We start from the raw sequence: 14187 nt of genomic DNA on the forward strand, positions 1-14187 counted from the left end.
GCATCATAAAATCACAGAATGGTAGAGCTGCAAGGGGCCCCTCAGGGCTATCCAGTCCCAACTTTCTGCAGTGCAGGGAATGTCAACCAAAGCATTCATGACAAATGTCCATTTCTTGTTCAAGAAGCCTCTACTAAAAACCTGCAATAAAGGAGTGCCCACAATTGCTTGGGCTCCTCAAAATACAGACAACAGAGTAAAGTATTCAGTCTGTGGCACAACAGTTGGGGGGAATTTATCCTTCTAGTGTTGTAAGATCTGCCTCTTTGCAGTTGTGAGAGGGCTCTCGTGTTGCCCACTAGTGAACTCCACAGGATCAGAGAGTAGCTCAACGTTATATGGGCTTCCTTAAACCTTAAAGCAATATTTAGTAGCCAATTGGGACAGGACACGTGTGGCGCTGTGGTCTAAACCACTGAACCTAGGGCTTGCCGATTGGAAGGTCAGCGGTTCAAATCCCCGCGACAGGGTGAGCTCCCGTTGCTCGGTCCCTGCTCCTGCCAACCTAGCAGTTCGAAAGCACGTCAAAGTGCAAGTAGATAAATAGGTACCGCTCCGGCGGGAAGGTAAACAGCATTTCCGTGTGCTGCTGTGGTTCTTCAGAAGCGGCTTAGTAATGCTGGCCACATGACCCGGAAGCTGTCTGCGGACAAACGCCTGCTCCCTCGGCCTATAGCACGAGATGAGCGCGCAGCCCCAGAGTCGTCCACGACTGGACCTTACAGTCAGGGGTACCTTTACCTTTACCTATATAGCCTCTGCTTCAAAACAAGTGCAGTCTTACCTTGAATCCTGAACGCCCTGGAGCTCGGACATTTTGGCTCCTGAACGCCGCAAACCTGGAAGTGAGTGTTCCAGTTTGCGAACGTTCTTTTGGAACCCGAATGTCCAGCAGCCAATCAGAAGCTGCAGTTTGGGTTCTGAACATTTTGGAAGTCGAACGGACTTCTGGAACGGATTCCATTGACTTCCAAGGTGCGACTGTAGTTGCAGGACATACCCTAATCCATGTGTGGATCTGCACTGCATTGCCAAGCTAACACTAGATGTAGCCATGTGAGTTCTAAAAGGGTGGAGAGGAGTCCAGAAGAACAATTTCCGTTGGATCAAGTGTAATTTGAAATCCAAAGAAACCACTTGTAATAGTCTGCCATTAGTGCACATGTATTGGGACTTCCTGACATCTGCTTTTAATACTGATACTCTATATACACCATATCTTGAAATGCATGAAGGATTGGCGAGTGTGTTCCTAAGTGTGTGAAGAGTGCATTTCCCTCATCATTGAGTAGCTGGAGAATCTTGATTCCTCAGCAGTGAGAGAAAATATACTGATTTACAGGGAAGGAATGTATTGATCTGCAGGGACTACTGCAAATGGTTTCATATTCATTATGAAAGTGCTATATGAATACTAAAAATTTCTACTGAGTATAAGTTATACTGTCTATCAACCAAGCAGCGATGTATTTTAAAATTATCTTCACACCCTACTTTGGGAGTGAGTTCAGTGGCCCCTGAACTTGTTGGTTTCAAAAAATTGATGCATTTTGGACCTTAATGATGGCAAGCCAGAACCAAAAGGTAGCAAGGTGGTAAAGTTGTCTTTCAAAAGTGCTATACCTTTGGAGCTCCCTCCTATTCAAACAGGCAAAGCGTGTTTCATCTCCATTAATAAGAATGATAAATCCTTCTGTTTTGTCAGTGGCAAAAAAAATGAGGCATCTAAGACTAGCTGCTTGCTCCTGTCATACAGGGAACATTAATGGGCACCAGCTGGGCTGCAGCTATAGCTGCTACGCGACTTTAACTTTGCACAGCGAGAGCTGCTGCGGCAATGGTGCAGAAGTACCTCCTGTGCAGATTTAGAAGTACACTTCAATTGTGGTTCCCAGGGCAACAGAGTAATGGCAGCCAGCTGGCTTTGTACCACCTGAGCGCATCAAAGAGCAAGTCCTGTCAGCCACTGAAGCCTTGGCTCAGCTAGCTCCAGCGTGGATTTCTGCAGACAGCAGCTTTGGTTGGAGTTAAAAACACTTGGGAATGCAATTAAAGGATGACCAACGTATTTTTTGTTCATTTTACCCATAGTACATAAGTCTCTTTACAAGAACTCATAGCAATCTTCTATTCTCACACAGATGTGACATATGTTTGATGCATTCTCCTTCTAGACTCTGTTTTTTCCTTCCTCTTTTTTTAAAAAATAGAACTGCAGAAATCTGTAATGCCTACAGTCTTTTATATTGTGTTATTTCAGACACAACAGATAAAAGTACAAAACCACAGTACAAAACAATTTCCAGCCATCCAACCTTCACAGAAATGCAAACAGTATGTAAATCACATTGGAAACCAAATCCCATACCTCATAGAGACCATTCCTTGTAAAGAGATGGAATCTCCTTCTTATTGGAAAAGGGAAGAAATTGATTACAGTGGTACCTCAGGTTAAGTACTTAATTCGTTCTGGAGGTCCGTACTTAACCTGAAACTGTTCTTTATCTGAAGCACCACTTTAGCTAATGGGGCCTCCTGCTGCCGCCGCGCCGCCAGAGCCCAATTTCTGTTCTCATCCTGAAGCAAAGTTCTTAACCTGAAGCACTATTTCTGGGTTAGCGGAGTCTGTAACCTGAAGCATATGTAACCTGAAGTGTATGTAACCTGAGGTACCACTGTATTGGCTGTGGGAAGGCAAACGGATTATAACTCAAAATTTCCCTTTTCCACAATAGTATTCAAATAGCCTAATCAATCTTAGAAAGGTTCTAGTGGCACAAATACCAGCCATGTACTCTGCAGTTCAAGGTGCCGGTCTGTACGACAGTTGTCTTTATTACAAGTCGAACAGAATCTGAATTAAAAAATATGCATCATCATCCCTCATATGATCCAAACCAGGGTTTGGCTGGAGGGTTGGATCCAGAAGTCAACAACCCTCCACAGGGTACTTTGACAAGTGGGTGGGATCGTATGGTGTCATGGCAGCCGTGGCATAAAGTTTCAAAGGAAGATTCTTTCTTTGTAGTTTCAACTTGAATTCTTTTTGAATTCTGCCTTGAAATTTCCCACACCTAATGTCATATGACATCAGGCATGGGAAAGGCGGGTGCCGTTTACCCAAAACAGTCCGGCAGACCAACCTCAAAGACCTAGGTAAAGGTAAAGGGACCCCTGACCATTAGGTCCAGTTGTGGACGACTCTGGGGTTGCGGCGCTCATCTCGCTTTACTGGCTGAGGGAGCTGGCGTACAGCTTCCAGGTCATGTGGCCAGCATGACTAAGCCGCTTCTGGCGAACCAGAGCAGCACACGGAAACACCGTTTCCATTCCCGCCGGAGCGGTACCTATTTATCTACTTGCACTTTGACGTGCTTTCGAACTGCTAGGTTGCTGATCTAAACCATAGAACTGTTTTCTCACCCTGAGTTGAACACCATTGGTATAAAATATTTGGACTGTGTTGCTCATAGATTGTATTTTTAAACAAAAGGGCTAAAAGTGGCAGCTGTAATATGCGCAAATTGAAATAATTTTGAACGTCTTACAAATAGATATACCACACATGTATCTATGTAATTTGCAAATCTATTAAATGATCTGCACACATGCCTTCAGCTTACTGTCCTGCAGCTGTAGAAAAGACGAACAAAAATGAAATCATGGGGCAGATTCAACTACTCCATCCCAGTAGCAAAGGCCAGGGCATGGTTGGGAGAATCTCTAGAACAGAGCTTTGGCAGCGGGAGCAGGGGGCAGGTTGTCATTCCATTGAGCAAACATAAATGCTTGCACTGACAGAACGTTCTCCTTAGCGCTACATTGAATTCCACCCTATATGTTGTTTTCTAAGCAAGTTAAGCAATTGTCAGTACATCAGCTGGAGTTTCAGTGACTTGGCCAGACTGATATGTGCCGACTTCTGTATATTGAGCATTTCGTTAATGCAGTTCTGAGTGCTTACCTGTAAAACGGGTGAGTAATAAGAAGGAAGTACCACGTGCGAGGACTTAATCGTCCCCTTAAACTTGAGATTTGTAAGTGACAAAAAATAAAGGGTTCATCTCTGTAATGGGCAATGAAAATACGTTATGAGCTTTTTAGGAGTTGTAGAACTGCTTGATTTCTAAAACTCCCAGGGTTGGTAACAGGCAACTCCTTCAAAGGGTAGATTATGGGATGCATGAGAGAGCATCCAGTAATGTATGTTGCAAACAAGATGTCAGTGTGTTTAATCATTTTGGTTTGAAGAATATAACAGATGGCACCAAAGTTGTGGTTACATTAGATAAGTGTGGGTGTTAGTAAGGGTGGTTTAATGCTTAAAAACACACAAAAACTTTGATTTGCTTCATATCTTCTCTCAAGGACCCAGGCCTATCTAGGAGTGCCAATGAATAAAATTTTGGAAGGGGGGGGCAGGTAAGCTCCACCCTGCAAAATCGATCACATGACATGGCACATGCACACCATTTGAATGGCAATGCCCATCAACTTTGGGGAGGCCCAGTCCCTCAAATTTTATTGGGCGGCCGAAGGTATCTCAGCCTCTAGGAGTTGGTTTCTATCAGCCTGTCAGGGAACTGCCATTGGAGCCAAGAGTGGAGGTAAGGCTCCCCAACAATGCAGGAGAAGGGACCAGCAGGGAGAGAGAGAACACTTCCTTTGGGGAAGGAAATCGGCGTGACACCAGGAAGAAAGGGGAGCAGGGAAGGACTTCGGAGAGATGGCTCCAAGACTCTTCCACAGAGACCAGCGGGGAGAGCCCAGGACCTCCGCTGGCCATGCCCACTCTGCGCAGAAGACTTCCGCGCAGGGAGGCTAGGCGGAGACTTGACGTCAAGGAGCTTTTATGTTGGAAGAAGTTCAGGAAACGCCCACTGACGGATTCTGCCAGTGACTGAGACAGCCATGGAGAAAGGGCTGTCCAGCCAGGGAAAGGTTTAGCCAGACAACGTTGCCTAGAGCAGCAGCCCCCTTACGCACGAGCAACCCCAATTCCCTTTACACAGCCCATCTCTCCCGACTGATCAAAGGCCACTCAACTACTTAGGTCTATCAGTTCTTCTGGAAAGTGCTGTAGAGAAGATTAAAATAAAACCTTGTGTAGCCAAGTTAACTCTCCTGGCAACATTGTGGATACCAATTTATGTTAAGTGTGGCAAAGCTAGAAAACTGTCCTAGGAAATGTATAGGCCTGGTGCATCTAAAGTTAGTTCCGACACATTCCCATTGAAATTACTAGAGCAAGTTTAGTCTTGACTGGCTTAAAAGCATATTACTTTCACTGGCACTGAGGACTTTCTGAATGCATTCTCTACTGGTATTGTTTGAGGAAAAGGTTCTAGAAAGAGTGACTTCTGAATTTCAAAGGATAACAAATATTATGGGGCTAAATGTATAGCGACAGTAATACAAAGAGCTATTTAAGTATACCCAAAAACTTGGTCAAGCCCAGTTGAATTTTGCTTCCTTCCTTCCTTCCTTCCTTCCTTCCTTCCTTCCTTCCTTCCTTCCAGGTTTGTAGTAGGCTTGTCATTTGATTTTCTGGGGTATTCCATTCCCCAGGTCTTATTGGACTGTTTGGGGGGAACCTTCTTTTCTGAGCTTTTCTCAAGAGGTACACACAGGTATGTGCCCAGTCTTTTCCTTCTCACAGTAGTATCTCTATTTGTAGGGCTCCATGCCCTTAGTTTGAGACTCTGTGGCCTTACTGCAAGATGTCATAACACTGAAAAAATCAGAGCATTCCACAAGATGGAAATTCAGAAAAAGGTGTAAAGAATGCCTCCAAAAACAGCAACATAGGCTGAGACCAGAAAATAAGCTCCTAATGTATTTTGGGCACACAGACGGGACAGAGATGCATCATATCACAGCCTCTCAGTGGAGAGGGAGGACTGCTTGCTAGACTCCAAGGAATGTCAGCCAGGTTTGCAAGATGCGAAAATCTGATACCTTCCTACTCAACAGACTGTCTTGTGCCTGCAAATATGCACGGTCTTGATATAATTAGCAGCTATTGTACTTTGAAAGAGATCTGTCTAGCCAGTCTCCAATTAGTTCCCCCCCCCTTTTTAAAAGGGGGGCAGTCTTCAGTGTTTCCAAACCTTAGCTTGGCCTGTAGTGATAGCAAAGAAACGAGAAATTGGTCAGTTTATTACATTTGCACGGAATCTTGTTTTCCCAACACACTAGTCATTCCTAGGCTAGGTACAGTGTTCCGAGGGGGAATGTGCCACAGGGCAGGACCTTGCGGGTGGAGTCCAGTTGGTACCCTTGCACTTAGAAACGGACCTTTGTTCCAGTGGGTGCCTTCACTAATGGAAGAGGAGGGGGAGTGGTTTTTTGCCCATTTCCCTTGCCACCTTCCACCATCTTCTGGAGAGTCCCTCATCTGCAGAGTTGATTTTGGAGGGTGCTGGGTGGAATGGCTAAAAACCACCTCTTCTTCCCATTAGCAGAATTGTCTGCTGGATTACTCTTTTGGGAGCACATGGGCACTAACTGGACTCTTAACCTAGGACAGGTTTCTTAATGGGGTTAGAAAAACAATATGGTAGTATTTTGTTACTATGTTATACAGTGGTACCACGGGTTACATACACTTCAAGTTACATACACTTCAGGTTACATACACTTCAGGTTACACACTCCGCTAACCCAGAAATAGTGCTTCAGGTTAAGAACTTTACCTCAGGATGAGAACGGAAATCGCGTGCTAGTGGCATGGCAGCAGCGGGAGGCCCCATTAGCTAAAGTAGTGCTTCAGGTTAAGAACAGTTTCAGGTTAAGAATGGACCTCCGGAATGAATTAAGTACTTAATCCGAGGTACCACTGTACAGTCATACCTCGGGTTGAAGTCGCTTCAGGTTAAGCCTTTTTGGGTTGCGTTCCGCGGCGACCCGGAAGTAACAGAGCGCCACTTGCACATGCGCAGACGCTCAAAATGACGTCACGCGCATGCGTGGGAGCGGTGAATTGTGACCCGTGAACGCGGAATGGATCCCATTCGCATCCAGAGGTACCACTGTATATTTTTGTGACTTTATGTTGTAAACCGCTCTGTGATCCTTAGATGAAGGGAGGTATAGAAAATAAGTTAGTTAGTTAGTTAGTTGTGGTAGCTCAGTTCCACCCAATGTTAGTGATCTGCTGACAGAAATCTACCCTGGGTCTTATCTGCCAGTATATAATAATAACCAAAGGATCTAAACCATGTTTAAGCCAAGAAATCTGTTAGTCAATATACTTGTACCATACAATAGCAGATAATATTTATTCATGTTTCCCTCTTGAACTAGGTAATAAGGAAATGTTTGTCTGAAACTGAAGTAGTTAATTTTGTATCAAAGAAGCAGATATACATACTTAGCAACCTTAGACTTCATTTATTAGTGTTGTTTTACCTACATTGTTAGTTAAGTACATTTAGTATTCGGATTCTGCAAAATTAAATGTCGCTTATTTCTGTCAATCTTCTGCATCTCCCTCTCCTTAGTTTTCCACATTATGATACAGGGATGCTTCTGTGCATTCTCTGTCATAGGGATGGGGAACCTGTGGCTTTCCAGATGTTGTTGTACTATAACTTCCATCATCTTTGACCATTGTTGGTGCTCCCAACAATCTTTGGAGGGCCACATACTCCCCAAATATGTACTCTTTTGCAGAGAACCTCAATGGCTTATTGGTTTCGCTTACATTCAGGTGGATAGAGCAGCTCAACCAATAGGAATGGACTTCCATATTGTAGAGATTCCATTTTGGCCACTGGAGTTCATTGGAGAGCCTTGAGTAATTCACTGTCGTCGTCCCCGCCTTAACCTACCTCATAGGGATGTTGTAAAAACTAATGTTATAAAACACTTGTATGCTAATGCTACTACTTTCAGTGCCTAATACAGGTTCTGTATTTAAGCAGAGGTCTTAGCCTATATCCACATTCTAGGCTCATGTTTAGAAGTAGGTTCTAAAACTGCATTTTACATTTATGCATCATAAATGTAAAATCAGTCCTGATATTTATCTTCCCTGCTTTTGCCTTGCTAATTATTATATGTAACTGCTAGAACTTTTTAGTTAAGCCTAATAGTTCAGAACATTTGTATCTGGAGAGTTTATTGTCCTCCTTCACTAATGACATTTAGGCATTGTTGTTTTTCATGCCCTTCATGAAATGTGGGGTTTTGCGTGTTGAGCCGCTCACTCCTTGCAGCTTTCACCAGGTTTTCTCCCCTATCCTTGCATAGCCTTTTGTTAAGCATTAACTATTTATTGAAAATTTTCCGTGTTTCAATGTGTACATGCCCGCTGATTGCAGAATAACTTGTGGTGCTACAAAAGTACACCCAACACTAAACAGCAGAAGCCAAACAATCAGGGGAATGAATAAATAAATACAAAGGGGGGAAAAAGACATATGAACATAGTAAACACATTGTCATTGTACAATTGTATAACCTTTTGAAATCAGGCTTAGGGAGTGTTTGAAACATTGCTAGATCAGGATGGTAATAAATTTGTCACTGATTCTGCAACGGTATAAATTTAGCATGGATGATATAGGGCAGGCATAGGCAAACTCGGCCCTCCAGATGTTTTGGGACTACAACTCCCATCATCCCTGACCACTGGTCCTGTTAGCTAGGGATGATGGGAGTTGTAGTCCCAAAACATCTGGAGGACTGAGTTTGCCTATGCCTGATTTAGGGATTGGAAACCAGAACTGGCGATACTTGTATTCATGTGACTATATTGGGGGATATTCCATGTTAATCATATATGGAGTGATAATTATATATGGAGTCATACTTGGAGGACACCCTCTGACTTAGTTGGATATCGCTCATTGTTCTTGGGGTTGGTCAGTTTCATTTATTCAATGTGGTGTGCAAGAGCTTTCCACAACTTCCATGAAGCAGGAGCTTTTTTGGGATTACCTCCAATACCCATTACACTACAGATGAGGAACCTGTGGCGTGCCCCATTACACTACAGATGGGGAACCTGTGGCCTGCCGTATGATTTTGGGTTACAACTAACATCACCTGACTATTGGCTATGCAGACTGGGGCTGACGGGAGGTGGAGTCTAGCAACACCTGGAGAGTCAAAAGTGCCACAGAGCAACAAGGGTCTTTGAGCACTTGTAAGCATGTCAATAGTTTTCCATTCTGTGCGTTTCTTAGGTAGCTCCTGGAAATTCTGGAACTGGCAACGGCCTTGGGTTTGAAATGTTTTGGGGAGCCAATAAACCAGGGACTCAGAGATTGGATTGTTCAGACTTTCTGCTGAAAGGACTGAAGCAGGCGCTCTCTGAAAGTATAGGGCTTTAAAAACGTCGTTCTCTGCAGAGGAGGTGATTTAGTGCCGCACATGCAAATTAAAGGCAACCCAGCAAAGCCAGAGAGGGAGACCTTAAAAACTGTGCCTGCATTAAGGTGAAAAATGGTACTCTTAGCAACAGCTCGCTGTAATTTCCAATATTAATTGAAATGGACATATGGGAAGCAGCCCTGGAAAACTACTTCCACTGGATGTTTGGCTTTAAAATGTGAGAAATCTGAGTTAAATCTGTGCTAATTATGGGCTGTGTGTTAAACTGCTTGCTTCCTTTGTAACCCATCATTTTGCCTGTGTGCCATATCGTCAGAATAAAGTTCAGTAGGATTATTTAAATATTTTAAATGGCAGATGTGCTGTGACTCGCCTATGGTTATGAAAATACTGATGAACCGTATTCCAGAAAGCCTTTCCTCCCCCCCCTCCATCTCCCCATACTGTGATCTGTTGACATTATCCTCTGTTCCTTAGCTTCAGACAGTAAAGTCATGACATGTGCGGCTGTTTGGAGGATGCCGAAGGAATTGGAATCAGGCAGTCATGAATCCCCTGATGATTCATCAAGCAACGCTCAAACCCTGGAGCTACTCTGTCACCTTGACAACACGGCCCATGGCAATATGGCCGGGTAGGATTCTGCATATTTTATACTCTCAGGAAGGGGGGGGGGGATGTGAAGGATAGACCTATTCTGTTCAATGCAGGTTTATAGTAAGTTTGGGGTTTGCACATTTTAAATATACGTACTTCTGAGAAATCATACATACTGACTTCTTCTGGGGCTTTCTGTGAGGGGGGGGGTGGAGATTTATTCCAAACAGCATCAGGGATTAAAAGCATTAGTCCTGCAAACTCAACATTGGCGCAACTATCTTTCTGCAGTTCTGCTGTGTCTTTCCTTTTGTACATGTATATATGTTCATCTGCACAACAACTAATGCTAGCCGTTCAGTCACATTCTCTATAACTTGGAAATTCTGTTTTGATCTTTGTTTGGGTTCTAACTTTCTCTCCTATGTTTGGTCTACCCTGAAGTTGAGATTTGATTTTATTGTGCACTTTTATCGCAAAAAAAGTTCTTTCCTATCAAGAACTGATTGCGGAGTATTATCAAAGAAAGCTTTTCACATTCCCTTCTAATTAGTTAATGATGAATGATGTGTGTTTACAGCGTTATTGATGAAAATCCCCACCCCCTTTATATGTTTGTGTACTGGTAAGACTGTTAAGGCATCCTAACCAAATTTTGCATGCCGGTTCCTGAGATGAAGGATCAGGTTTTCATCTATGTTTGGATACAGCTGTGTCCTATTTTGAATGAAGATGGTGGATGGAACATTTCAAAACTGCACTGGTTTTGAGAGTTTCTTAAAACTCCCAAACAACACCAGGCTGCTAGTATTAAAAAATGTAGCTTTAAGTACAGTCGTACCTTGGATCTCAAAACGCCTTGGCTCCCGAACAATCAAAACCCAGAAGTGAGTGTTCTGGTTTTCAAACGGAAGCCCAGCATCCAGTGTGGCTTCCAAATGGCTGTAGGAGCTTCCTGCAGTCAATCAGAAGCTGCACTTTGGTTTCCGAACGTTTTGGAAGTCAAACGGACTTCCGGAACGGATTCTGTTCGACTTCCCAGGTACAACTGCATACATATATAAGGTATTGCTCTTCAGAGTGTTTCCAGTAGTACATATTGCTGGGTTTTTTCTTGAGAGTCTTGTTCCGCCAGTTGACCAGTCCATCACAAAAGTGGTTATCCAGTTGTCTGCTTCCTTGCACTGGTATAGCATTATCTTTACTACATGGGCTATCTCATAGACTCTTACTATCCAGTCTTCTAATGTGGGAGTGCCCATTTCCCCCAAATATGTATGTGTTTGAGGGAAGGGGGGGCTATTGGTTTGTTTTTGTTTTATTATGTATATTGTGTTCTCATTTTGTATTTTTATGTTGCAAACCACCTTGTGGTCTTTGGATGAAGGACAGTATATCAATTTAATAAATAGAATAAGATAACAGTGGCTGTTAACAAGTGTATTACCAGTTCCATAGCAACAGATAAGACCAAGTCTGTAACATTTCCAAACAATATGACCAGTGGGTCACCACATCCTGTTATATTTCCCTTGTTTACATCAGCTTTGTTACTACACACACACACACACACACACACACACACACACTGGTACCTCTAGTTACAAACTTAATTAGTTCTGGAGGTCCATTCTTAGCCTTAAACTGTTCTTAACTAGAGGTGTGCTTTTGCTAATGGAGCCTCTTGCTGCCGCTGCACTGCCAGCACACGATTTCCGTTCTCATCCTGGGGCAAAGTTCTCAGCTTGAGGTACCTCTTCCAGGTTAGCGGAGTTTGTAACCTGAAGCGTTTGTAACCTGAGGCGTTGTTGTTATGAATGAAAATAAATTTCAGTAAAAAAGATGCAGCAACAATGGTCTTGTGGTACCATAAACACCGACAAACTTACTGTGACATAAGCTTTGCCAGATGCCCATTTTCTGACCCATGAAAGCTTACACTGTTTGCCAATCTTCAGGATGCCATGGAAGTCTTGATCTGTTGCAGCAAAATCAACAAGCGCTGCTGCTTTCTGCTGTTCCAACCTGTTGAGTGGGCACGTAGCCTTGGCTTTATCTTTGCCGCTTTTCTCTGCTTGCTTCACCATACCCCTCTCTTTCTCTACTTTCTCTGTTGTTTCCTGTGTCCCAATTTCAGATTGTAAGCTCCTAGGAACAGCGACCTGTCCTCCTGCATTCTGTAAAGTGTCAGGCACATTGTGTTACCCTTTCAAATATGGGGTGCATATGCTCACAGAATAAATGAAAGAATTGGACCTGTATCAGGCTTTCAGATAAATGTTCATTGTGTTTTAGGTAGAAATTGACCCGAAATGCTTCTTGTCAATATGTCCATGTCCCACATGTGGAACCTAAAGAATTATAGCTAACAAAGTTATCTCAGTCCCTGAATATTTAGCACAACATAGAGGGAAACGCCATAAATTTGTGCTAAGAGGTTTTTTCTGTTTAGGAAGGTGTATCATTCTGGTACTCTATGCACAATCAGAAGCCGTCTGCTGAATAGACCAACAGCAACACGCACACACACATTGGGAGAGAGGGAGAATTGTGAAACATTGTCACATGAACCTAAAACCGCCTTTCCATATGGCTAGTTCTAACCAGGGACCACAATTCAAATATGTTGTTCCTTTTAGGCAAGTTACCACCACCTCCCTACTCCTGCCTCCGCCACCTGCTCTGCCACTGCTGCACACCCTGCCACACCCACTGCTGGCAGAGAAGTGCCACTGCCATCAGCACTGATTTTGGGCAAGATCGTGCTGATTTTGGGCGAGATTTCACCCCAAAACTCATTAGGCATTGTGCGCTCTGCAAGCTCTTGTATGATTTCAGGCGAAATCTTGCCCCAAATCAACACTTCTGGCGGCACATCTCTGCCACTGGGGCACCTTTGGGCATGATGTTTGTTGGGTTTCTGCCGCCTGAAGCAGCTGCCTTACCATGCCTAACAGCTGGTTAGGCTCTGCTTGGCTGTAACATTTCTGCAGCAAGAGCAGGTAATTGACACATCTTCAACCATTAGTTAAAGTAAAAAGTTTTCTCAGCTTGATGCAGGCTTTAAAAGTTTTTGAAACATGGTTAGGAGCAAGGAGCTTGCTGAAGATTAAAACAAAAAACATGAACCTTTCATGATAAGAGGTTAAAAATCAGCCTGTTTGGGGCACTATGCTTCTTTTTAAACAAAATTGTCACTTGGCTGCCAGCAGTTCATAGCGTGCATTTCAGACTTTGGTCTTCACGATTACAGTACCGTAATTTACAAGAACTGGAGACTGGTATAAGGGAATTATTTTATTTAAGGGGGGGGGGGAGAGAACGGTAACCTTCATTTTCACCATAAATCCTGAAGGATTGCTACAATCGCATCTATAAAAGAGTGAGCTATGAGATCCAATAAAATGAATTAGTAATGAAATAAAATGCCCATCTCGCAAGGACCGATTGAATACTGTTAGATGTTCTCAAGGTGTGTTCATTGAGTTATACTTCTTTCTAATTAGCACCCTTTCTGTCAGGTTACTAACAACGTCTTACAGCTCATTGAAAATCAGAAATGCCAATGATAATGTTCACTTTCTGAAAACTTTAAAGATATCTTAATGTAAGTGAAAGGCAGTAGAATTAGCACCCATAGAAATGGCTTTTGAAAAAGGATTCCAATATCGGTAAATCATTAGAGCAAAATCTTTTTTTACCATTCTTACCATACTTGGACCCTAACACTGCAATCGTATGCATGTTTGCTCAGAACTAAGTCCTATTGAGTTTGGTAGGACTTACTTCCAGTTAATTGTGCATAGAATTGCAGCCTAAATTCCAGACAATTTGAAAATATATTTCTAGATGTTTAGCTCACCTTCCAGTGGTGATATCAAACAAACCCTGTCATGGATTGGAAACAAAAATACTTGTTTTCATATGCATAATATCGCTGAGCAAGGGATCACACTTCTTCAATAGGTGTTAAGCAATTGTAAATGGAAACATATGTGAAAGATATTTTCTAAGTGCTCAGGAAGAAGGTTGACGCTTAAAGTGGGTAGTCGCTGACCTAAATAGTTCATAAAATAGTTCCCTCTTTCATTTTCTTGAAGCTCTCTTCCTCATTTGGGTGCTACTGCTTTGGTTGTCTCTCTCAACTTTTTTTTGTTTTTTTAAACAGTATAGGGTTGTGAATATATAAATCAGCAGTCTTTAAAAAAAATAGGCCAGGAATCAGATGTCTAACACAAATCCCTTGAGTGT

At 42.9% G+C, this 14187-nt stretch overlaps 1 protein-coding gene across 5 annotated transcripts in view; it reads left to right on the forward strand.

The window, feature by feature from the left end:
• The window catches only part of EIPR1 (EARP complex and GARP complex interacting protein 1), a 65377-nt gene that overhangs the window by 22864 nt on the left and 28326 nt on the right, over positions 1 to 14187 (forward strand). For 4 of the 5 annotated variants that reach the window (XR_008329377.1, XM_053380757.1, XM_053380756.1 and 1 more), the window contains one exon: positions 9817 to 9973. The exons of the other annotated variant lie outside the window; for it this stretch is intronic. Coding sequence is in view for 3 of the 4 variants with exons in the window: in XM_053380757.1 (XP_053236732.1) it covers positions 9817 to 9973 (157 nt within the window). In the remaining variant the exon portion in view is untranslated. The remainder of the gene's footprint in view (positions 1 to 9816; positions 9974 to 14187) is intronic. 5 annotated transcript variants of the gene reach the window in all.

This window comes from Podarcis raffonei, chromosome 3 (genome assembly GCF_027172205.1).
Source record: "Podarcis raffonei isolate rPodRaf1 chromosome 3, rPodRaf1.pri, whole genome shotgun sequence".
Lineage (NCBI taxonomy): Eukaryota > Metazoa > Chordata > Lepidosauria > Squamata > Lacertidae > Podarcis > Podarcis raffonei.